Source organism: Leucopleurus acutus, assembly GCF_964270905.1.
Source record: "Leucopleurus acutus genome assembly, chromosome: 3".
Taxonomy (NCBI): domain Eukaryota; kingdom Metazoa; phylum Chordata; class Mammalia; order Artiodactyla; family Delphinidae; genus Leucopleurus; species Leucopleurus acutus.
The window spans coordinates 43,533,110-43,557,690 of NC_139145.1; the positions used below are offsets into that span (position 1 = coordinate 43,533,110).

A 24,581-nucleotide genomic window follows, 5' to 3' on the forward strand; every position below is an offset into this window, starting at 1 on the left:
ATGCATCCGTGGGTAGCCATCCTGGGCCTCATACTCCTTCTGACAGGTAAGTGAATAGGTGGGCTGTACTTTGGAAGCGCTGAGGAAGGGGGAGTGTGTGTGGGGGTGTGGGTGTGGTGGGGGAGGGTAGGTGTTCTTGGGGTTTGTTGGAAGGTAATGGGGTCAACTAGTGACCAAAGAACCAGGCTGACACCTTAAACCAAAGAAATTGCATAAATGCTAAGAATTACAAAATCTATGGGTAGGTGAACAAGGCACCATGCAGTACAGGATGACATGTGCTGCCATTTGTGTTGAAACCAAAAAAAGGAGTAGGTAGATGGTTGTGTATGCATGAATTACTCAAGTGTATGTAGCAAAGAGTAACAGTTGTTATCACGGTGTGGAAGGGGACGGGAAGAAGAAAAGGGGGTAGGGTGGCAAGGAGACAAGTGCTTTATTGTACCATTTTGTGCCGTTTGATTTTTTTTAACCATGTGCAACTATTTCTTTTAAAAAGAAAATATTTTAACTTTCCTGGCAGTCCAGTGATTAAGATTCTGTGACTGCAAAGCAGGGGGCGAGGGTTTGATCCCTGGTTGGGGAACTAAGATCCCACATGCCTCCCGGTGTGGCCAAAAAAAAAATTTAAAAAGAAAAATATGTTAATTCAAAACATTCTGTGAGATAGGGAAAAATTTTAGAAATAGACATATCCTAAGTTTTAAAAACAATCTCTAGAGGTGGGAATGTGAGGAAAGTACATTTAAAATTATACTCCTAAAACTTAAATTTTTATAATTAGCATGTATTACCTTTATAGTCCAAAAATGACATTAAGCAAAATTAAATATTATCAGAATTCCAGTGAAAAATATAGACTCTTAATTTATGTAACAATGAGTGTTTTATTCCCAGAGCATTTCCCAAACTCACAGCTCAGTCCTAACTATGATTAACTGTTGAATCTCAGATTTCTTTCGAGGACCACCCAGATTGCATTTGGCAATGCAGGGTTTTTTAAGCCACTGCCACAGAAGAGAGTTTTCCTGCCTATTTGTTTTTAAGAGGCAAAATTTAGTATTTGATCGAATATTCTCCGATTTTTTGGTTTCACCTGGGTAAGTGGACCTTACCACCTGCATTGCAGGACTGTCATCAACTCACGAGAAAGGATCCCTGCTTAAATTTTTTGGATTGATCGTAAAGCATGATAAGCCTCAGTTCCTCCTGAAACTATTATAAACCCTTTTTTCTAAGAACTGATTTCTAGAGAGTTTACTAGGCTTCTGCCTTCTAGTCAATGCTGCTTTAAGTAAAACATTAGCTCTGCTTTTTTTTTTTTTTAAATAAGAGAGGGGTTGTGAGGTGACTTTATTTGCAATAGCAATTTTTAAAATTGCAATAAAAATTGAAAATCAAAACTTTAAATGCAATAGACTTTTTAAAACAGATTTCAACTGAGACAGTGATTGAATCTAGGGGAGAGGAAAAGCCACATGTATGTATTACCTATTAAGTAAGCAGATACCTGTCAAACACAGGATGAAGTACACACACACTCATGCATTACTGGAGTATCATTTGTTTCAAACCTTTTGGAAAGAAATTTGGTCATATTCACCAAGAGACTGAATATATTTCTGCCCTTTATCCTGATACTTTCTTTCTTGGAAATCTTTTCCTATTAGGAAATAATCCTGAATACAGAAAAACGTTTATATGATGTTTTATCTACAAATATATCTAGTAAATAGTAACGCTGCTAAAGAATATGTTAACATAGAAAAATGCTTATACTAAATTTTAAAACTCAAGATATAGTCAGATGATTACAAACCAAAGAAGCTATATAAAGAAAAAAAATGAGAATGAAATTAAAGTTAAAATATTGAGACCTCATGCTCAGGTTTCTCTTTATTTACAGATGGTGTAACGTCTTACCCACAAGTGACTGGAGTGGAGGGTCAGTCTGTCAGGCTACCCTGCACCTATGGTGGAGAAGTCACGAGCATGTGCTGGGGCCAAGGGGCATGTCCTTTAACTCGCTGTGGAAGTGACATTATCCGGACTAATGGATACAGTGTCACCTTTCAGAAGGACAAACGTTATAAGCTAAACGGAAACATTGGTGAAGGGGATGTGTCTTTGACCATAGAGAATGCAGCCCAGGCTGACAGTGGCTTGTATTGTTGCCGTGTTGAGAAGAGAGGGTGGTTCAATGATATAAAAATCACCCTAGACTTGAGTATAAAGCCAGGTGAGCTTGTCTTCTTCCTTCCTTTGATTACTTCCTGTGGGTTCCCAGAGATAAGCATTTTCTGTTTGATATTAACTGTCTTCCTTTATTAGGGAAAGAGGAGGTTCCTATAATCTTGTTTTCTAGTAACTTTTGGAATAGAATAACTTCTATTAGTGTAGAATGAAGTGTTAAGACCCAACACAGTCAAAAATAAATAAAATAAAAAATAAATTAATTAAAAAAAAAAAGACTAACCTTGATTCAAGACCATAGTCTAGAGATCTTCCCAGTCAGCAAACTATCTGCTAAAGCAGTGCTTCAGAAATGCTAGTTGGTTCATGAAAAAGCATTCACTGTTCCACAGTGAAATATAGTGAACATTTTTATGGAGGTAAATTTATTCCACTTGAAGAACTGCCCTTTTCTCTGAGGTTATGTCTTAGAAGAATTCTCAAGTGTCCTGTCTTAACATTTTAAGACTTATAGAGAATTCATACATACAAAATAGGTAATATAAGGTCCTGTCAAGTAGATGTATCATTTAGCTTTAACAATCATCAATTCAGTCTTGTTGCATATACATTGTATAAGCCTATATAGTTTCACCCCCTCCCTCTGTCCTGTCTTGGATTTTTTGAAGCATATTTCACACCATATCACTAAATTGACTGTTGAAAAAATAAAATGGCTTTATTGCAGTATGAAAACATTTGCATCTCAATAACGTTCACCTGTTGCTTTTAAGAATTTCATAAAATCCAAAAATCTGGGAAGTTTACATTTTTCCATCTTGATGTAGACATCCTAATTTTTCTTGCCATTTGATGAAAGGAGCAGGTTCTCCAGGATTTCCTGGTTTCTGATGCTCTTTCCTAATGAATCTTCTCCCACTAAAGTCTTCTATTGACAACAGAATCCAATACCTGTGACCTTCATAAGCTATGACTCTTTTTTGATTTAAATGAACTTGATATAGCAATCTCCCAACTTTTGTACTTGGCTTGTGTCCTTTATAAAGGCAGGTAAAATAAGGTCAATTCTGATGCAGCAAATAGCTGACTCTGGGGAACCTATATGTAGGACGCAATTTAAAGACACCAAAAGAGGCTGGAGCTGTAGACATGTGACGAGGCAACGTGTGGAGAAGAGATTATTCTTGGAGTTGTGAAATTATCTGATTGGTATGGCTGAATACTTTTTAAAAAGGATAGAGAAAGAAATTAGTAGGGGACTTTTTTGTTTCTTTTTGTTTTGTTTTAATTTATTTATTTTTGGCTGTGTCGGGTCTTCGTTGCTGCGCACGGGCTTTCTCTAGTTGCAGAGAGCGGGGGCTGCTCTTCATTGCAGTGCGTGGGCTTCTCATTGCGGTAGCTTCTCTTGTTGCGGAGCATGGGCTCTAGGCACGCAGGCTTCAGTAGTTGTGGCTTGCGGGCTCAGTAGTTGTGGCTTTCAGGCTCTAGAGTGCAGGCTCAGTAGTTGTAGCACACCGGCTTAGTTGCTCGGCAGCATGTGGGATCTTCCCAGACCAGGGCTCGAACCCTTGTCCCCTGCATTGGCAGGCGGATTCTTAACCACTGCAGCACCAGGGAGGTCCCAGTAGGGGACTTTTAGAGTGCTTAGAAATTCTTTAATAGATGAATATTTACAAAGCCACTGCTCTGTCCAGTGGGAAACGGGTCCGTAACTGAGCCAAAGTGACTCTCTGCCTCCAATCCAATTTTTTGCTTAAGTTTTCTTGCACTTTTCACAGAATCAGCTTACTTTTCAACCTTCTGTTAGGGCTCTTCCTCAGCAGCTCCTCTACCCTTAGTTTCCTAGATTCTTCCTCAGAAAATACTTACCACTGAGGAAGACACATTAGTTAAACAAGCCAGTTAGGTTTCTTCCTTTTTATAGCCTTTGATCAGACTTTTTTGCTTGCTTCCTTTTTTCTCTAGATTTGATTTCAAACTGAAGGGAGGGGATTGGATTGCACTCTTCTTAAAAACCTCTAACTACACTGTTAGAGCAGGGTCAGCAAACTGTAGCCCTAGGACCAGATCAGATTATAAAACAGGCTCACCAACAGTTTTATAAATAAAGTTTTATTGGAACACAGCCACACCCATTAGTTTATATACTGTCTATGGCTGTTTTCACACTGACAGAGTTGAGCAATTACCACTGAGATCACAGGACCCCCAAAGCCTAAAACATTTACTAATGCCTTGTACATAATAGACACTCATAAATATTTGTTGAAAAAAACGTTTTTCTTCTTTAAGGCAAAAATTAGTTAGTTTCCAAACTAAATTGACGTCAATCCCTCAAAAGAGTTTTCACACCAATTGTCTCCTATTCAAGAGATTTGAGCTTCTAATTTATAGTTAGTAGAGTTGAAATTTAAGAATACTTCTTGTGGGCAAAAAAGATGCCTGGTGAGAAAAAAGTACACATTCTTGATTCAATCCTACAATTTCTGCTTTTGTGCCAGGCACTGTGTTTTGGGTTAATCCTAGTTGCAGTTCTTTCTCTGGGTAGCTCTGAGGACTTCAGTAAGTGGTTTGGAGTCCTATACCATTTCTGACTCTGGAAAGAGACAAAGTCATTACCTTTTGTTATTATCCCTTAGGAAGGAAGGAACCTTAAAAGGTCTAGTCCACCTTCAAACCAAATGCACAAGGCATCTGTGTTATCTAGCGTTTGTTAATGGTGTGAATTAATCCACATTTAGGATGCAGGTCTGTTGGGAGGGTACCCTTAGGACTGACTGAACGGAATGCTATTTGTTTGGTAAATATTCTGGTTCTTGGGAACTACTATTTAGGTCCTAGTCACACGCCACTGAGGACAAACACGGCTTCGGGCTCTAGACTTTTTTCCCTACCCCACGGACGTTTATGAAGATACATAAATCTGATATGCGGGACTAGTCTTTTCAAAGGGCTTCGATACAAATCCCAGGTGTCATTTTTTTTATCTCCAAACCTCCCCATATATACTCCTTTCAATGCAGCTGTTTCCTTGTTGTGAACATGTCTTCACTCCCTCCTCAGTCACATATTCTAGTTGACCAGTGAGGAGAACTCTGAGTTCATGGGAGATAAGTGCTCACTTCTGCCTGGGCACAGTCCCAGTGGTTGTGTTGGTGCACAGGCCCAGCACATGACTCTTGTTTCCTGCTCCTTGATGAATCCTTGCTTTCATGTTGATTTCTAGCTCCACCTACCACAACAGTAATGACCACTATTACTCCACCAATGACCACCACTACTACTACTCCACCAACTACCACGACTACTACTACTACCACTCCACCAACTACCACCACTACTACTCCACCACCAATGACGACCACTACTGCTCCACCACAAACTACCACCACTAATACTACTCCAACAACAACGATCACCATTACTACTCCACCAACTACCACTACTACTACTACACCACCAACTACCAGTACTACTACTCCACCACCAATGACGACCACTACTGCTCTACCAACAATGATGGTCACCACTGCTCCAACAACAATGAGGGCCTCTACCTCTTCTCTTCCAGTGCCAGCACCCACAGAGAACCTCCAGCCAGGTAAACAGATGTGCTTCTGAGCCCAGAAGGCTTTAAAAGGGAGGATATAGACTATCCAGGGTGTTGTGTTAAGGCAGAAGTGCAATCTGGGGTAAGGATTTGAACAGGCTTCCAAACCTGGCTTCACAGAATCTGTGAACCTCCGTCCCATGTTATATTCACCTTTTGTATGTATAAGCATCTTCAGAGTGAGGAGACCCTATAGCTTTTTATCAGATTCTCAAAGGAATTCATTAATAGCAAAAAAAAAAAAAAAAAAAAAAAAAGAAATAAAAAAGCCAGACCACTGATCTTGGACATCTAAGGAGGATGGTGGGGATTTGGCCCAGTTGAACACAGACTTATGAGGAAAAATAGGGAATGCCAGAATAAGGTCAGGTGAATGAGATCCTGTCCTTACAAGGAGCTCTGAATAGAGATCATTTAATCCATTCTGAAGTCTCACCCAACACTTGAGGATAAGATTTCAGTGAAGTTCATGTTTACTCTAGAACCATGCTAACTGCTTTACAAGTATTAAGCCACTTCATTCTTATGACAATCCTATGCCTTGTAGGTGTGATTCAATCCTATTTTACATTTGTGAGGTCCGAGGCACAGAGTCTAAGTTCAGTGTTGACAGTCATACGAATAGAAAATGGTTGAGTCAAGATTGTCCCCTTTAATTTGAATGTTGGGCCTTTGCTGCCTTCTATTATGAACATAGAGCTTATGTTTGGATGAATTTGTCCTGATCTGGCATTCTCACTGGAAAAGCCTTCATACAATTACCCTGTCTTTTCAGGGTGTCAGTGACTTACACAGTTTTGCTTCTGGCATCCTTTAATTTATTTATGTAGCAGAGTAATGCTATTTATGCTGATGACAAAGTAAACATCAGATTTAAGGACTTATGGGATTTAGAGTGCACAGGTTTGTTTTTTCAATTCTGGCTACATAGTTCATAGTTCAACTTTATGTTAGATTAAAGTTTAGGTTAATACAAGTGGAGAATAATTTGACTTAAAGCTGGGGAAATAGCTTGCCATTCTGAGGACATGTTTAGGTTCAAACTTTCTATTTTTTGGATTAAAAATGTAACTTTTTAGTGGAGGTTCTCAAAGCCTCCACAACCCTTTGGCACTTGAAAGTGGCTCTGGATCCTGAGGAATAACACAAATGTCACAACCTTTTAGCCGAAAAAGTCTGATGGAACATATCGATTTCCCTTCATTCCCGTTGAACCGTGTCTATATTCAACCAGGAGGGATCTGAAGGATTGGACTTTGAACTGAGTTTTAAAGAGACGTCTTTAGGTTAAAACTGGGATTTTAGAGCCATAAAACTTTGTAAGAAAAATAGTTTTGTTCCAGGCAGTGAACACACTAGAGTGTCTGTTGACTTTCTCAATGTTGATTTAGCTTCTTAATAGTTTGTGCCTGCAGAGGCGGATGGCTTAGTGCTCCTTGTTCGGTGAACATGTGTAAGTTACGGCCTTTGTTTAAAGCAGAGTTTCAGAAGCAAAGTGTTGGTTTATGTGACCTCCTGGGGGATAGTATTAGTTGAGTCTTATAGGCATCCTGATAGTTTCCTAAAGAGTTTGGGTTTAGAGTTGAACTTTACAGTATAGAAAGGAGGTGAACACAGGAGCAGATCCAGGGCAGGGGAATTTATCTTTACATCCATTCCCTCTCTGTGCTCTGTGCCCCGTCCATGCTAGTTGCCTAAAATATTCATGCACTGGTTGGATATAAAGTTGTAGGAGCAGAGGAGAAAAGAAAGATGACCACAAAGACCCAAACTAGCAGATGAAGTTAAGCTCAAGAGGTCTTTTGCACGGATTTAAGTTGACTGAAGACGCTGATCATCTGACTTTCTGATTCATCTTGTTCTTAATTCCTATAGTTCCTAAAGAGAGCCACATACTGTTACAGATTTGAGCATTAGAGGAAAGCAAAACCAAACAAACAAACCCCACCAAAAACAAAAGACAGTTCAAAACAAGAGAAGAGATGATGTTGAAATGTGAAGACCATGGTGGGGGAGTGGAAATAGAAAGACCAGTGAGAGGCAATGAGGAAAGCCCAGGTTTGGGAACTCTTGTCCAGCCAGCACCACTAACTTGCTCTGATTTTCTGTGGTGCTCTAAGAGGAAGGGATGTAAAGATCTTATTAAGAGGCAAGTGGTCAACTCTGCAGGTAAAGTGAAATGTCTGATAGAAAATAAAGAAGAGATTTCAAGAAAGGAAAAGGAAACATAACCCTGAGAACTCTTGGTGAAGCTTTTTGGTGAGAAATGGAAGATGAATCAGATAACACAGGAAATCAGTCTTATAAAAAGTGTGACCGGAGGCTTCCCTGGTGGCGCAGTGGTTGAGGGTCCGCCTGCCGATGCAGGGGACACGGGTTCGTGCCCCGGTCCGGGAAGATCCCACATGCGGCGGAGCGGCTGGGCCCATGAGCCATGGCCGCTGAGCCTGCATGTCCGGAGCCTGTACTCCGCAATGGGAAAGGCCACAACAGCGAGAGGCCTGCGTATCGCAAAAAAAAAAAAAAAAAAAAAAAAAGAGTGACCAAAACACAACTGCAAAAGGAACCAAGGTACCAGGAACATTGCTTTGAGGCTCATTACCAAAACTCAGACATTGGACAGTACTGTCACCTTAAAGGGACCTCAAGGAATTAAATATTCTCAGTATGTTTTCCATGCTGGTCAGTGTGTGCATCTCCCTGGAAAGATGTGCGGATGGATAATTAGGAACTTGAATAAGGTGAGGAAAACCAGATTGGGGTTCTTGTGAAGCGGGGAGAGTGGATTAGTGCCCACCTCAAGGCCCTGATCCACAAAAGTGCAACGTCATTGGTATGAATAAAAGTTTAATTGGGTGTCCTACATAAGATGCACTGTTGTAGGCTTCAGGGGGATCCTAGGAGTATAAAAAGTGAAATAATTCTGTCTACTGATAAGCTCTCCAGATCATTCTCTAGATCAGATTTATTCATGATAATGAAATACCTATGTGGCAGTATACTGCCTGAAGGCCATCCTTGAATATTTTCTAAGAAAGTCAAAGGGTAACTCCTGATTGTAGTTTTGTTTTTTATTTTTCCTGGGGGTGGAAATTTTCCTCCACAAATTGAACACCAGTCTTCCATTCTTGTCATTCCAGTAGCTTCTTTATCTTCTCCTACGCAGAGAGCGGAAACCCAGCCTACCACACAGCAAGAAACAAATATAACCGGCTCCCCATCGCACTCTTGCTCAACAGGTAACTTCCGTTTCCTTCCTGAACACCTGGGAGCTTTCAAATTTTGATGAACATCGGCACATTGTTAAGAACACATATTCTGGAATAAGACAGATCTGCCTTGAGTGCCAACACTGGCTACTCCAGTCAGCTATGCGACTTGAACAAACATCTTACCCTCTTTGAATCAGTTTTTATCCTTTGTAAAATGGATGGAATGTTACTGATTTTGTAGAATTCTTGCAAGGATTAACTGAGATAAAGATCTTGGGACACAGTTAAAAGGTAAGTGATAGATTTAGTGGCAATTATGACTATTACTTAGAATGTCCAGAAATACATACAACTGAGCGGCATAGACAGCTTATATGATTTGGGAGCATCCACATGCATATCAGTATTTTTCTAAATTAAATGAACCAGCTTTGACTTCAGACTTAGTATTGAGCTTACTCCCTTGGGCCAGAGCCTTAAAACAATTAAATCCAAACTACGCTGGTCCGGACCAAACTGGTCACCTGTGTTTATGCTTCCTCTAAGACCCAGAGGCTATGTAGAGCCAGAAGGCTCCCCTTCTGCCTGTTTTCATTGCACATGGACACTTTGAGATGGGTTGAGGACACATGACACTGGCACCAAAGAGGCATGCCCCGCTGAGATTCTGCTATTCCACCCCACTGCAGAAGGAGCCAAGGTACCAAGAACATTGCTTTGAGGCTTATTACCAAGACTCAGACATTGGACAGTACTGTCACCTTAAAGGGACCTCAAGGAATTAAATATTAATTTAATTAATAATTAACAAAAGTCTTCCCCACTCTCCCCAATTTGGGTAGGTACATATTCTTTTGAGATGTAAGATTGACCTGTCTTCCCTGTGATGGAGAGAGGTGATGCTGAGTCCTGTCATCTTCACCAGCTACCTCGGTTACCTATGGTGGTAAATTTGGGGAGTGCCACATGCAGAACCCCTTTGTAATGCAGAGCTAGCTTATGTGTCCTTGTGCCTGTGATACATCCAAACAAGGTGAAGCTTTGCAAGACTCCCCGTGCACATGACTCATCGTGCTCAGGAGTTGCCAATCTGTAGTGGACCCCCAGTATGGCCTACCTTTTGCCAGTCATTCCTGCAAGCTGGTTAGTTTAAAATGGAGCCAAAGTGAAACTCAGAGAGGGACCAATTCACTTGGGATTAGCTAATGGTGACATTTGGTTTTGAAAGTGGACTCCTTAGCGTGAACTGTTTCCGGGCACAGAAACAAAGTGAAAGTAGATTAAAATACAAAATAACAGCAGTAGGAGCAGCTGCAACCCACACTTTTATGCGATGAGGAAGAAGAAAGTAGGAGTGGAGAATCGTTCTCTAAAATATGTCACTAAAACCTGATCAGGGTAGAGCTTTCCAGAATGGAACAGACATTGGAGCAGCTGTGTCCCCATGACTTCTGTGACTGCTGCCATCTTGTCAGTGTCTGTGAGGCTCTCCAGCCAAATCCTTACGGTGCCCCAGTCAGAATTCCGTGGGTTAAAGCCTCAGAAAGCAAAGAATGTTAATCTGGAAGGAAGTCTGGGCATCATATGGCCTGCTACCCACCTTTTGACAGATGGATGTGCCAGCAAACTGTCATATATTACCTCATTTAATTCTTTCAGGGCAGACCTTCCTTACTGCCATTGCCAGACTGGGGAGGCTCTTTAGTTCTGCTTTGGGGATTGATAGCTTCCAATTCAACTGCCAGTTACTGGCTGCGTGCCCATGGGCAGTTGTTGCATTCCTCATTTTGCGTGTTTGTGAGGAAGGAAGGACGTGATGTTTGGAAAGTCCATTGCACTGTGTTCCTCCCCCTATTGCTCCTTTCATTATAACATAATAGTAATAGCTGATATTTGTCTAATATGGTGTTTAGTGCATCTTCTAATGTGACAACTTTATGAGACAGACAAGTGCTATCAACAGCTAGTAGTTCAAGGTTACCCCAGCTAGAAATATAAATATATATATATATACGTACATACATACATAAATGTATATGCAAAGGACCTGATCAAGGTCACATTGCCAAGGGACATTGTCAGCACTGAAGTCAAGTTTTATCTGACCCAAGTCCATGTTGTTTTTATTTATTATGCTGTTTTTGCAACATCACCCATTCTGTACCTGAAGTACTTACTTAAGGTTATAACACAAGTCATACACAGAGCCTAGACTGTAGATATTGTCTTTGGCTCTCTAAGAAGTAGTGTCGGAATGAATAAAATGTAGACACAGTAATGTAAAGTGTAAAAATTTGGGGGGATATAGTTAGTCCAGTTTCATTGCCACTGGACAGTGACATTTTTTTTTTTTTTTTTTTTTGCGGTACGTGGGCCTCTCACTGTTGTGGCCTCTCCCGTTGCGGAGCACAGGCTCCGGACGCGCAGGCTCAGCGGCCATGGCTCACGGGCCCAGCCGCTCCGCGGCATGTGGGATCCTCCTGGACCGGGGCACGAACCCGTGTCCCCTGCATCGGCAGGCGGACTCTCAACTACTGCGCCACCAGGGAAGCCCAGACAGTGACATTTTTATAGCTTTGTCAGTAGTTAGGGAATTCCTAAGACCTGCAGTATTTTCACCGAATGGGAATGCAATGTGTGTGGTGGTTATGAGCTGAGGCTATTGTCTTTTACTAGAGTTGGAAACTTTAACCATTTCAGATCTGTTTCCTCATCTATAAAATGGGGTTTAAAAAATTGGTATAAGGATGTAAAGTGGTCAGTAAAAAGAAACCTGTATTTGACCTATAGTTGCTTAGGAGGGCCAACAGTATATGTTCTGTATGACAAACGAGATATTTTAAACACTACTAAAATTTGGATATTCAAAACTTTAAGGCATGATATCCTTTTATATTGGGGTTTTAGGTAGTATAAGATACTTTGGCCTTGGGGCTGATATAATGTATTTTCTAAAGCACTTCTGCAACAATGTCTAGGCACTGTGGCATATAATGTAGGAGTTGGATGCCACCTATTTCAGATATCTTAGTACATTTCACACACATTTTGAATATAAAACCAATGTAACAACTATTTTGAATGGGGTGGTTCTGCTCTTTGGATGTGCAATGGCCTCTGAGCATCCTCACTGGCAGCTTCTTAGCTGTCATGAAAATATTAATTACATAACTTTAAGTGGCAATTTTTAACCTACTTCTGATAATGGGCCACTATGACTCCTCTAAAATTGTAGGTAAACTTTCTGTGTACGTGCATTTTTTTCCACAGAGAGAAAAAAAAAGGGTTCATTTTGGAAGGGTCCATGACAAAACTGTTTAAGAAGCACAACCTTACAGGTTAAATTAATAAATGTTAGTAACTTGGTATAACTCTTGCAAGCCTACAGCATTTAGCTATATGATTATTCAACTTTTCATTCATTACCAGAAGGCAATGTGAATTTATTTGGTGTTTGCAGTGAAAATTCAATACTTTTTGTCTTTCTAATTCATTTTCCTTCTTGTTGAGCAGATGGGTATGGCACTGTGACCCAGTCTCCAGATGCCCTTTGGCATAACAATCAAACTGTAAGCATATTCCTTCCTACTTTATTAGCCAGATTCACTTGTATGTCTCCCTGGAAGCAAGTTACATTTAGAGATTGTTATTGTAAGACTAGTCCACACATTTCAAATAAAGGAAGAAAAGAATTTGACTCTTAAATAGGGATGCTTTTATTAACTTAAAAAGTTTATATAGATGCACTAGTTGTCAGAAATAGCTGAAAAGTGATATTTTACTCTCTCTCCCCACACACACACACACACACACACACACACACACACACACACACTACAGACTTTCTCCTGCCCAGAAAATTAGAAAAAATGAGTGAATTAATTCAAGGATCGTGCGTTAACGTTACATACCAAGGACGGCTTCAGTGATCGTTAGAGAAGTAACGCGCTTTGAATTGATGTGGTGGAATGCGGGCCAACCCAACTAAAAGTATTACATAAATGAAAGTGTGCTTGCTTAAACATAGGCCCCCTAATATCCTTTTCTAACCCAATTGTCCTCCTATATAGAAATTTTGAGGCCACTTCTGAGTCTTTCTATACATAAACCTCCCCATATGATGACTTATTAAGGTCCTAACATCTTGAAAAAATTTGTGATTCTGTAGGATGTTGTCATACTTTTTCCACAGTTAGATTGAGAAAAATCTAAGGGGCTTTATTCTTATAATGTTCATCAAAACCTCATCTTTCTAAGTTAGAAGAATTTATCAATAGGTCCTTTACTTTTGGCTCCCTTGGGTGAACCAACTTTCCTTTGACCATGTGCAAATAATCCTTAGAAGCAACAAACCTAAAGAGCTTCAGGTATGAGCGTCATCCTGATCACAATTGGTGAGAAGTTGCAGCATGGCCATTGTAAGAGAAATTCAAGCTCAGGCAAGTGGGGTTATTTAGTGTGAGGTCAAATGGCCTTATGTTACATACCTTAGTGACAACGAGAGCACCACTACATAGGAATGATACTGAAGATTTTAACAACTCTTATGGTATGGGCCCTGATTGATCTGATGGATATGTGCTGAATTTGTATATGCCTGTTAAATAGCAGAACTGCCACAACGTAAATGACTGTTATATTGTTATAGCTGGATTAAGAAAAAAGAAACAAACATTCTGAACGATGAGATTGTTCTTTACCTCAGTTACCGGCAGGACAGGTATGTTTAGCAGCAAGTAGAAGCAAGTTCACAACAGGCAAAATCGTGGGCTTTTTGTGTCTTGACTCTGAAGATGTCAAGGTGTCTCCCAGGTATCCTGAAACCAAGCAGCATATATTTCGACCCAGTAAATCAACTTCCTGAACTCCATATTAGGGAGAGAATTGAACAAATACGTGAAGATGTATAGGAAAAGATGTTCATTGCTGTTATTTGTACTCATGAAAATGTTATAAACAACCTAAATGTTCAATAATAAGGGATTAATTACTTAGTCAGTTAAGCATGCCCGCTTATTGCCATTAAACATGTTGTCACTGCAGTGCATTTACTGACATGAGAAGACAGTGTTGATTGTTAAATGAAAAAACTAACTTTTAAAATAGTGTAGGGACTTCCCTGGCGGTCCAGTGGTTAATAAGACTCTGCGCTTCCAATGAAGCGGGTGCTGGTTGGGGAGCTAAGATCCCAAATGCCGTGCAGCACGACCAAAAAATGTGTGTGTGTGTGTGTGTGTGTGTGTGTGTGTGTGTGTAGTGTATATACTGTAGTATATATTGAATATAGTAACTGCTTCTGTTAAGAAAAACACTAGGATAAAATTCTAGAAGAGTATGTAATGAAAAATGGTAATAGTGGCTGTTTCTGGATGTTGGGATTATGGTTGATTTTTGTTTTCCTTTCTTTATACTTAGCTGCACATTCTAAAATGAAACTGCAGTTTTCATGTAACATAATATTTTTAAAATGGAAGCAAAGCCTGCTTCCTGTAACTCCATGTTCCATGTAACCCCTTTACCCCCCACAAGTAAGGTAATTACACAGCTTTTCCCTCCCAAGACACTGGCTGTTCCCCCTTTAAGCAAGGACAGCTCATATTGTAAGTCACCATCCTTTGTGTTCCTCATAGTGTTGATCAGGAAGTACCTAAATTATCTTTCCCAAGAACCCTATTTAATCTGCATTTGACAGACAGAGTAACAGAGATTCAGAGAGGATAAATAACATGTCTAGGGTCACACAGCAACTAAGTAAAAGAGCTGGAATTTTGACTCCAGAGATTAAACTCTTATGCAGGAAGAGATTTGAGACTTAATCTTTTTCTCTGATCTTCACTTCCTTCCTGTTAAAATACCTACCCCATGGGGCCTCTTTAGGATTAGAGTTAAGTTATGTAAAGGGGCTGAACATGATGCGTGGCGTATTTCGGTTTTATTCCGGGAGGTGATGATCCCTTATGAACCATACTAGGAGATTTAAATAAAGTTGTATTTCTTTCCAGTTGTGCAACATTTTAATTGTTAAGCAGGGCCATGTATATGAGCATCTACTTTCAAGTCCATTTATAAATACATAGATGGAATCTTGAATTCTAGTTAAAAAAAAGTTTTGTAATCAAGGGCCAATTTTAATAATTGAACACATTCACATAGCTTGAGATAACACCACCACGTCAACTTATATAGGAACAAAAATTGTTTTCTTTTTTAATATCATAAGAGGATTATTTATGAAAATAGCTTATTAATTTTTTAAAATAGGTATAATTTACATATAATAAAGCACACTCATTTGAAGTGTACAGTTTGAGTTCTGACAAATGTATACACCTCTGTAAATACCACCGCAAGCAAGAGATAAAACATTTCCACCATCCCCAAATACATTTTGAATTCTAAATTGTCTTAGAATTTCACCACATGGTTATAACTTTAAATCATTTGGTCTTCCCCTCATGATCCGGAACTAGCCAAAGGCCAATAAAGATAAGTGTGTCTGTGTACATTATTTTCAGAAATGTTTTCTACCCATAATTCTAAGAAGATTTTTTTTTTTTTGGTCTGCTGATGTTTCCTTAGCTTGTGACGCTGGCGCAAGATCCATGGATGAGCACCAATAAGGGAGTTTACATTGGAGTCTGTGTCACTGCCTTGGTATCATTGCTCACATTTTTGGTTTTCATGATTAGCAAAAGTAAGTCACCTCAGGACTGTGCCTGCGGGAGTTTTCTTGAGCCAAACTGCCTGTAGCCCTACACACCACATGATTTGAATTTCACATAACTTCCTTGGTCTTTACTTTGTTCTTTTTTTATTTTTTCTTTATCTTAAAATTATTGTCCCATAGAGAGAAACATGATATTTAAATTCTCCATAGGAGAAATTAAATATGGAGAAATAAGTGTTGATTGGATAGAGTTGGGGTTTGGAAGGCAGCAAACCATTGTAATATATAAGATGTGTTCACTCCTTTCCCCCTTCCCTCAAGGACCAAGTTTTGGCCCTATAGGGGGTGAAATTGTTGAGGGTGTTACAACACCCACTTAACAGAAGAAGCAAATGGGACATTGAGAGGGATACATGATCTCAGGGCTAAGAGTAGAACAAAGGGGTTCACAAGGCAGCCATCCAGGGCCTCCTGGCCTCCTTCCACCAGTTGTGCGTGTGTGTAAAACCTGTCACCTATGGAAGAAACACAATCCCCCATTTTTTTTACAGTGAAATATAATTGCATTAAAGTAAGTTGGGACATGTGGGTGAATACACTAAACTATTAGTAAACATGAGATACTTTACACTAAGGGGCTTATTTGGCTCCTACAGATTCAAAAAAAGTTACCTGGAGTTATCAGGCAAGGGTCCAGATTGGTTTTTTTACCCTTCTTTTTAAAAATATTTTCTTGTAGATTAATTTTTTCAGCTTCTGAGGTCTGTACAGATTTTGTTCATATCAAAGTAATAACAGTAATAATATACTTGTTTGGAAAAAAAATCTCATGAACTCTGTGTCTTACATGTTTAATTTTCTCTCACTTCTTCTCCAATTTAGGATATTTTTGCCTGAGTAGCAAGGTGGAGCTACTACGGTAAGGTTGAAAGTTTATGTCAATGCTTTTTGATATTCTTACTCTAGTAAAAATAAGGATAATTTCTCTCTCCCTCTCTTTTCCTTCTGAACTCTCCATTTTATACTCTGGATCCTGAAAAATCTAGTATATAGAACACCTCCATTGCCGTCCAACCTTCCAGTGATATTTTTAGCATCTCTGTATTTCCCTGGAATTGCGCCAGAACTGCTCCAGAAACAGTACCTCAAACCTGACCGCCAGAGCAAGAGAACTAAATTGCAGATTTTGTTTGATGGGACATTTGAATGGGTTGTTTGGTCTGTTATTTGATTTCATTCAGGGCTTTGTTTATTGAGTGTTTATTGAATGCCTACTAAATTCCAAAGAGATGGACAAAACAGACAAACGTATAAATGAATAAGTAGGGTATTTTTAGAACTTGCAGAGAAATGCCATGGGGAATACAGAGCAAGGCAATAGGCTATGTGAGTGAGCCCCAACGGAGCAGAAGGCAGTTCTGCAAAGATCTGGAGGAAGATGACTCCAGGCTGAAGACATACAAAGGCACAGGCTAAGGCACGTGCTTCCAGCTCCCCACCCTTCCCACCATCCCCATTGTTACATGCCCAGCCTGCTCTGTTCCTTTACATTAGTTGTTGGGCCTCATAGCACTTGAATTTTTTGCAAATCTACCCCATTGTCCAGGGAAAGTGAAATCCTCTTTATATGCATTCATGTAGTCATTTCCCCAAACACCTGTCTGTAATGGTAGGAAACATCTGCCTACTTCCAAATCCAAATAGCCTGCTTCATTTGGTCCAGCTTGGACTTTTTTTTTTTGAGATATAGTTGTTTTACAATGTTGTGTTCGTTTCTACTGTACAGCGAAGTGGAGTTCCCTGTGCTATACAGCAGGTTCTTATCAGTTATCTATTTTATACATATTGGTGAATATATGTTAATCCCAATCTCCCAATTCATCCCTCCCCGCCCCCACTTCCCCCCTTCGTGTCCATATGTTTGTTCTCTACATCTGTGTCTGTATTTCTGCCTTGCAAACTGGTTCATCTATACCATTTTTCTAGATTCCACATATATGCATTAATATACGATATTTGTTTTTCTCTTTCTGACTTACTTCACTCTGTATGACAGTCTCTAGGTCCATCCATGTCTCTACAAATGACCCAGTTTCGTTCCTTTTTATGGCTGAGTAGTATTCCATTCTCTATATGTACCACATCTTCTTTATCCATTCATCTGTCGATGGATATTTAGGTTGCTTCCATGACCTGACTATTGTAAATAGCACTGCAATGAATATTGGGGTGCACGTGTCTTTTTGAATGATGGTTTTCTCTGGGCATATGCCCAGTAGTGGGATTGCTGGGTCATATGGTAATATAGATTTTCTGATGATGGCCGTTCTAACTGGTGTGAGGTGATACCTCATTGTAGTTTTGATTTGCATTTCTCTAATAATTAGTGATGTTGAGCAGCTTTTCAAGTACTTCTTGGCCATCTGTATGTCTTCTTTGGAGAAATGTCTATCTAGGTCTTCTGCCCACTTTTGGATTGGGTTGTTTGTTTTTTAGATATTGAGGTACATGAGCCGTTTATATATTTTGGAGATTAATTCTTTGTCCGTTGATTCGTCTGCAAATATTTATCTCATTCTGAGGGTTGTCTTTTCATCATGTTTATACTTTCTTTTGCTGTGCAAAAGCTTTTAAGTTTCATTAGGTGCCATTTGTTTATTTTTGTTTTTATTTCCATTACTCTAGAAGGTGGGTGAGAAAAGATCTTGCTGTGATTTATGTCAAAGAATGTTCTTCCTATGTTTCCCTCTAAGAGTTTTATAGTGTCCGGTCTTACATTTAGGTCTCTAATCCATTTTGAGTTTATTTTTGTGTATGGTGTTAGGGAGTGTTCTAATTTCATTTTTTTACATGTAGCTGTCCAGTTTTCCAAGCACCACTTATTGAAGAGACAGTCTTTTCTCCATTGTATATCCTTGTCTCCTTTGTCATAGATTAGTTGACCATAGGTGCATGAGTTTATTATCTCTGGGCTTTCTATCCTGTTCCATTGATCTAAATTTCTGTTTTTGTGCCAGGACCATATTGTCTTGATTACTACAGCTTTGTAGTATAGTCTGAAGTCAGGGAGTCTGACTCCAGATCTGTTTTTTGGTTTTTTTTTCCTCAAGATTGCTTTGGCTATTTGGAGTCTTTTGTGTCTCCATACAAATTTCAAGATTTTTTGTTCTAGTTCTGTAAAAAATGACATTGGTAATTTGATAAGTATTACACTGAATCTGTAGATTGCTTTGGGTAGTATAGTCATTTTCACAATATTGATTCTTCCAATCCAAGAACATGGTATATCTCTCCATCTGTTTGTGTCATCTTTGATTTCTTTCATCAATGTCTTACAGTTTTCTGAGTATAGGTCTTTTACCTTCTTATGCAGGTTTATTCCTAGGTATTTTATTCTTTTTGTTGCAATGGTGAATGGGATTGTTTCCTTAATTTCTCTTTCTGATCTTTCGTGGTTAGTGTATAGGAATGCAAGAGATTTCTTTGCATTAATTTTGTATCCTGCAACTTTACCAAATTCATTGGTTAGCTCTAGTAGTTTTCTTGTTCTTTAAAAATTGCCATTGGTAATTTGATAAGGATTACTTTGCATCTTTAGGATTTTCTATGTATAGTATCATGTCATCTGCCAGCAGTGACAGTTTTACTTCTTCTTTTCCAATTCATATTCCTCTTATTTCTTTTTCTTCTCTGATTGCTGTGGCTAAGACTTCCAAAACTATGTTGAATAATAGTGGCGAGACTGGACATCCTTGTCTTATTCCTGATCTTAGAGGAAATGCTTTCAGTTTTTCACCATTGAGAATGATGTTGCTGTGGGTTTGTGGTATATGGCCTTTATTGTGTTGAGGTACCTTCTCTCTATGCCCACTTTCTAGAGGGTTTTTATCATACACAGGTGTGGAATTTTGTCAGAAGCTCTTTCTGCGTCTATTGAGATGATCACATGGTTCTTATTCTGCAATTTGTTAATGTGGTGTATCACATTGATTGATTTGCATATATTGAAGAATCCTTGCATTCCTGGGATAAATCCCATGTGGTCATGGTGTATGATCCTTTTAATGTGTTGTTGCATTCTGTTTGCTAGTATTTTATTGAGGATTTTTTGCATCTATATTCATCAGTGATATTGGTCTGTAATTTTCTTTTTTTGTAGTGTCTTTGTCTGGTTTTGGTATCAGGGTGATGGTGGCCTCGTAGAATGAGTTTGTGAGTGTTCCTTCCTCTGCAATTTTTTGGAGGAGTTTGAGAAGGGTGGATGTTAGCTCTTCTCTAAATGTTTGATGGAATTCACCTGTGAAGCCATGTGGTCCTGGACTTCTATTTGTTGGAAGGTTTTTAATCACAGTTTCAATTTCATTACTTGTGATTGGTCTGTTCATATTTTCTATTTCTTCCAGGTTAAGTCTTGCAAGGTTATACCTTTCTAAGGATTTGTCCATTTCTTCCAAGTTATCCATTTTATTGGCATAGAGTTTGTTGTAGTAGTTTCTTATGCTAATTTGTATTTCTGCGGTGTCTGTTGTAACTTCTCCTTTTTCTTTTCTAATTTTATTGATTTCAGTCCTTTCAGTCTTTTTCTTGATGAGTTTGCCTAAAGGTTTATTTATCTTCACAGAGAACCAGCTTTTAGTTTTATTGATCTTTGCTATTTTTTCCTTTGTTTCTATTTCATTTTTTTCTGCTCTAATGTTTATGATTTCTTTCCTTCTACTAACTTGGGGTTTTGTTTGTTCTTCTTTTTCAAGTTCCTTTAGGTGTAAGTTTAAATTGTTTATTTGAGATTTTTCTTGAGGTAGGGTTGTATTGCTATAAACTTCCCTCTTAGAACTGCTTTTGCTGCATCCCATAGATTTTGGATCATCGTGTTTTTGTTGTCATTTGTCTCTAGGTATTTTTTGATTTCTGCTTTGATTTCTTCAGTGATCTCTTGGTTATTTAGTAGCATATTGTTTAGCTTCCATGTGTTTGTGTTTTTTACATTTTTTTCCTGTAATTTATTTCTAATATCATAGTGTTGTGGTTGGAAAAGATGCTTGATACAATTTCAATTTCTTTAATTTACCCAGGCTTGATTTGTGACCCAAGATGTGATCTATCCTGGAGAATGTTCCATGTGCACTTGAGGAGAAAGTGTAATATGGTGTTTTTGGATGGAATGTCCTATAAACATCAATTAAATCTATCTGGTCTATTGTGTCATTTAAAGCTTGTGTTTCCTTATTAATTTTCTGTCTGGATGTTCTGTCCATTGGTGTAAGTGAGGTGTTAAAGTCCCCCACTATTATTGTGTTACTGTCAATTTCCTCTTTTATAGCTGTCAGCATTTGCCTTACATATTGAGGTGCTCCTATGTTGGGTACATAGATATTTATAATTGCTGTATCTTCTTCTTGGATTGATCCCTTGATCATTAGGTAGTGTCCTTCCTTGTCTCTTGTAACATTCTTTATTTTAAAGTCTATTTTATCTGATATGAGTATTGCTACTCCAGCTTTCTTTTTTTTTTTTTTTTCAGCTTTCTTCTGATTTCCATTTGCATGGAATATCTTTTTCCATCCCCTCACTTTCAGTCTGTATGTGTCCCTAGGTCTGAAGTAGATCTCTTGTAGACAGCATATATATGGGTCTTGTTTTTGTATCCATTCAGTGAACCTGTGTCTTTTGGTTGGAGCATTTAATCCATTCACATTTAAGATGATTATCAATATGTATGTTCTTATGACCATTTTTTTAATTGTTTTGAGTTTGTTTTTGTAGGTCCTTTCATTCTCTTGTGTTCCCCAATTAGAGAAGTACCTTTAGCATTTGTTGTAGAGCTGGTTTGGTGTTGCTGAATTCTCTTAGCTTTTGCTTGTCTGTAAAGGTTTTGATTTCTCCATCAAATCTGAATGAGATCCTTGCTGGGTAAAGTAATCTTGGTTGTAGGTTTTTCCCTTTCATCGCTTTAAGTATATCATGCCACTCCCTTCTGGCTTGTAGAGTTTCTGTTGAGAAATCAGCTGTTAACCTTATGGGAGTTCCCTTGTATGTTATTTGTCGTTTTTCCCTTGTGGCTTTCAATAATTTTTCTTTGTCTTTACTTTTTGCCAATTTCATTACTATGTATCTTGGTGTGTTTCTCCTTGTGTTTATCCTGTATGGGACTCGCTGCACTTCCTGGACTTGGGTGGCTATTTCCTTTCCCATGTTAGGGATATTTTCAACTATAATCTCTTGAAATATTTTCTCTGGTCCTTTCTCTCTCTCTTCTCCTTCTGGGACCCCTATAATCCAAATGCTGTTGCATTTAATATTGTCCCAGAGAATCTCTTAGGCTGGCTTCATTTATTTTCATTCTTTTTTCTTTATTCTGTTCCACAGCAGTGATTTCCATCATTCTGTCTTCCAGGTCACTTATCCGTTCTTCTGCATCAGTTATTCTGCTATTGATTCCTTCTAGTGTATTTTTCATTACAATTATTGTATTATTCATCTCTGTTTGTTTGTTCTTTAATTCTTCTAGGCCTTTGGTAAACATTTGTTGCATCTTCTTGACCTTTGCCTCCATTCTTTTTCTGAGGTCATGGATCACCTTCACTATCATTATTCTGAATTCTTTTTCTGGAAGGTTGCCTATCTCCACTTCATTTAGTTGTTTTTCTGGGGTTTTATTTTGTTCCTTCATCTGGGACATGGTCCTCTGCCTTTTCATTTTGTCTGTCTTTCTGTGATTGTCCAGCTTGGGCTTTAAACAGGTCTTTCTTCGATTCCAAATCCATCCCTCTTAAGCTGCCAGATGTTATTCCTAGTTCTCTTTCATTGGATGTTATTACATAGTCTTTCCTATGTCTGAGTTAATCATATGAGCCAATCCACAGAACATGCCTTGAACTATGCCAAACATATTGCAAGTGTTCCATAAACATTGGCTTTTATTATTGCAGTCATGCCCTTCACAGCAGTGAACCTGTAAACCCTTCATAGGCACTATTATTATTCTTAGTCTACAGATTGGAAAACAGGTTTAGAGATGTTAAGCAACATCCAAGGTCACACCCCACAGCAGGTAAAAGACTCAGTCTTATGTCTCTTAGAGTCCAAAACCTATACTTATAGAAATTTTTGACTATCTGCTTCCAGGAATGGAAGAAAAAAAATACTCCCTACAGGCAGAAAAGCATGAAAGATAGCATCCTTTTAGTTTATTTTTGTCCTTTTGCTGTTAACGTTTTTTTAAAGTTTCACTTTTTGTCATCTAATTAGAAAAGAAAATATTCATTGTAGGAAATACTGTATAATACAGCAAAGCAAAGCAAAACAAAACCAAAACTGAGCATTTCCCCATGAAGTTATTTTTGGTGCACCTATATCACATTGATTCATTTTGAGCTGCTGACACCTAAACGGTTTCCACACATGTGTGACTAATCCGTTTAAAGATCAGAGCTGAATGAAGATGTAGTACATTTCATATCATTTCTGGGCAGGCTTAACTAATAAAAAGTAGTAACTGTATACACTACAAATTATAAAAGAGTAGCAATATCAAAACTCCACAAATGACCTATTCATATTGATATGTGAGCATATGTGTTATAAAAGTCATTTAACCCATGGCTTTCTAATTTTGACCATTAAGGCATGGTAAGATTTTTGACTCCATGATCTAGTATACACTTTGATGAAACAATACTATTTTACTATACCAGTATGCTCTGATATTTTGTATACTTATATATATTTATCTTAAAAACAGGATATAGAGCACTAAATAGATTTAATAACCCTCTCTAAAGGGTCACAGTCCACAGTTGGAAAAACACTAGCCAAACCATTTCCTAGCCGTCTTTGAGAATATGTATACTGGTTTAGTACTTCAATTTGATGTCTGATGTTTGTCTTCTTAGATTTTCTTCCTTTGTTTTTTTTAAAAATATTTATTTATTTATTTGGCCGCATCGGGTCTTAGTTGTGGCACATGGGATCTTCTTTGAGGCATGTGGGATCTTTTGTTGCAGTGCATGGGCTTCTTTCTAGTTGTGGTGTACGGGTTTTCTCTCTCTAGTTGTGGCACGTGGGCTCCAGAGTGTGTGGGCTTTGTAGTTTGCAGCATGAGGGCTCTCTCACTGAGGCCTGCAAGCTCAGTAGTTCTGGCACACGGGCTTAGTTGCCCCATGGCATGTGCAATCCTAGTTCCCCGACCAGGGATTGAACCTGCGTCCCCTGCATTGGAAGGCAGATTCTTTACCACTGGACCATCAGGGAAGTCCCTAGATTTTCAATTTTTGTATTCTATTACATGAGACTCTAGAAGGAGACCAGTCTGAGGTTTCTGAAACTACTGCTGAGGTTTTCTACCTGCTTATTAAACAGACTTTCCTGAAATTTCATATTCACAACTCTGAAAGCTTCTATTTATTTCATAGGCTGTGTGAATGGGGTTCTGGGAAATGCAAATACCCATTCTTACTTGAACATAAACAAATGCACTGCTCATACTTGAGAAGTGGTCTGCTTTTCTCTTACTCATGTTATTCTTTCTGTAGTGTGATTCCGTTGAGGGACTCTCACATTGGAGCTTTGAAAAATGCAGCTCTGAAGCCTGTCCGAGCAGAAGACAATATCTACATTATTGATGACCTTCATTAAGTCATGGATCCAGTGGCCTTCTAAGGCGTTATGCCCTTGACTGTGGAAGACAGTGACCAGATATCACTGTGCCAGAGTCCTTTCATTAAGCAGGACAATTTTTCCGTCAGTTTCCCATGGCATTCCAACCAGTCGGTGATATTGGGTAGAGTGAGTGTAGCTCATCTGTGTACCATCAACCTCTGTAACATTGTCCTAATTTTTTATACTAAAACTGGTTCAATCTTTCTGGTCATTGCAGAGCTCTCTCCAAAACATGAAATTT

At 38.7% G+C, this 24,581-nt stretch overlaps 1 protein-coding gene across 1 annotated transcript; it reads left to right on the plus strand.

The window, feature by feature from the left end:
* On the plus strand, positions 1-24,316 carry HAVCR1 (hepatitis A virus cellular receptor 1; the record flags this gene model as incomplete). Its single annotated transcript, XM_082835016.1, has 5 exons — positions 1-46; positions 1,907-2,239; positions 8,970-9,042; positions 13,664-13,735; positions 24,214-24,316. 5 exons carry the CDS (start codon positions 1-3, stop codon positions 24,314-24,316), a joined length of 627 nt encoding a protein of 208 aa, XP_082691142.1.
* Positions 24,317-24,581: the final 265 nt, after the last annotated feature.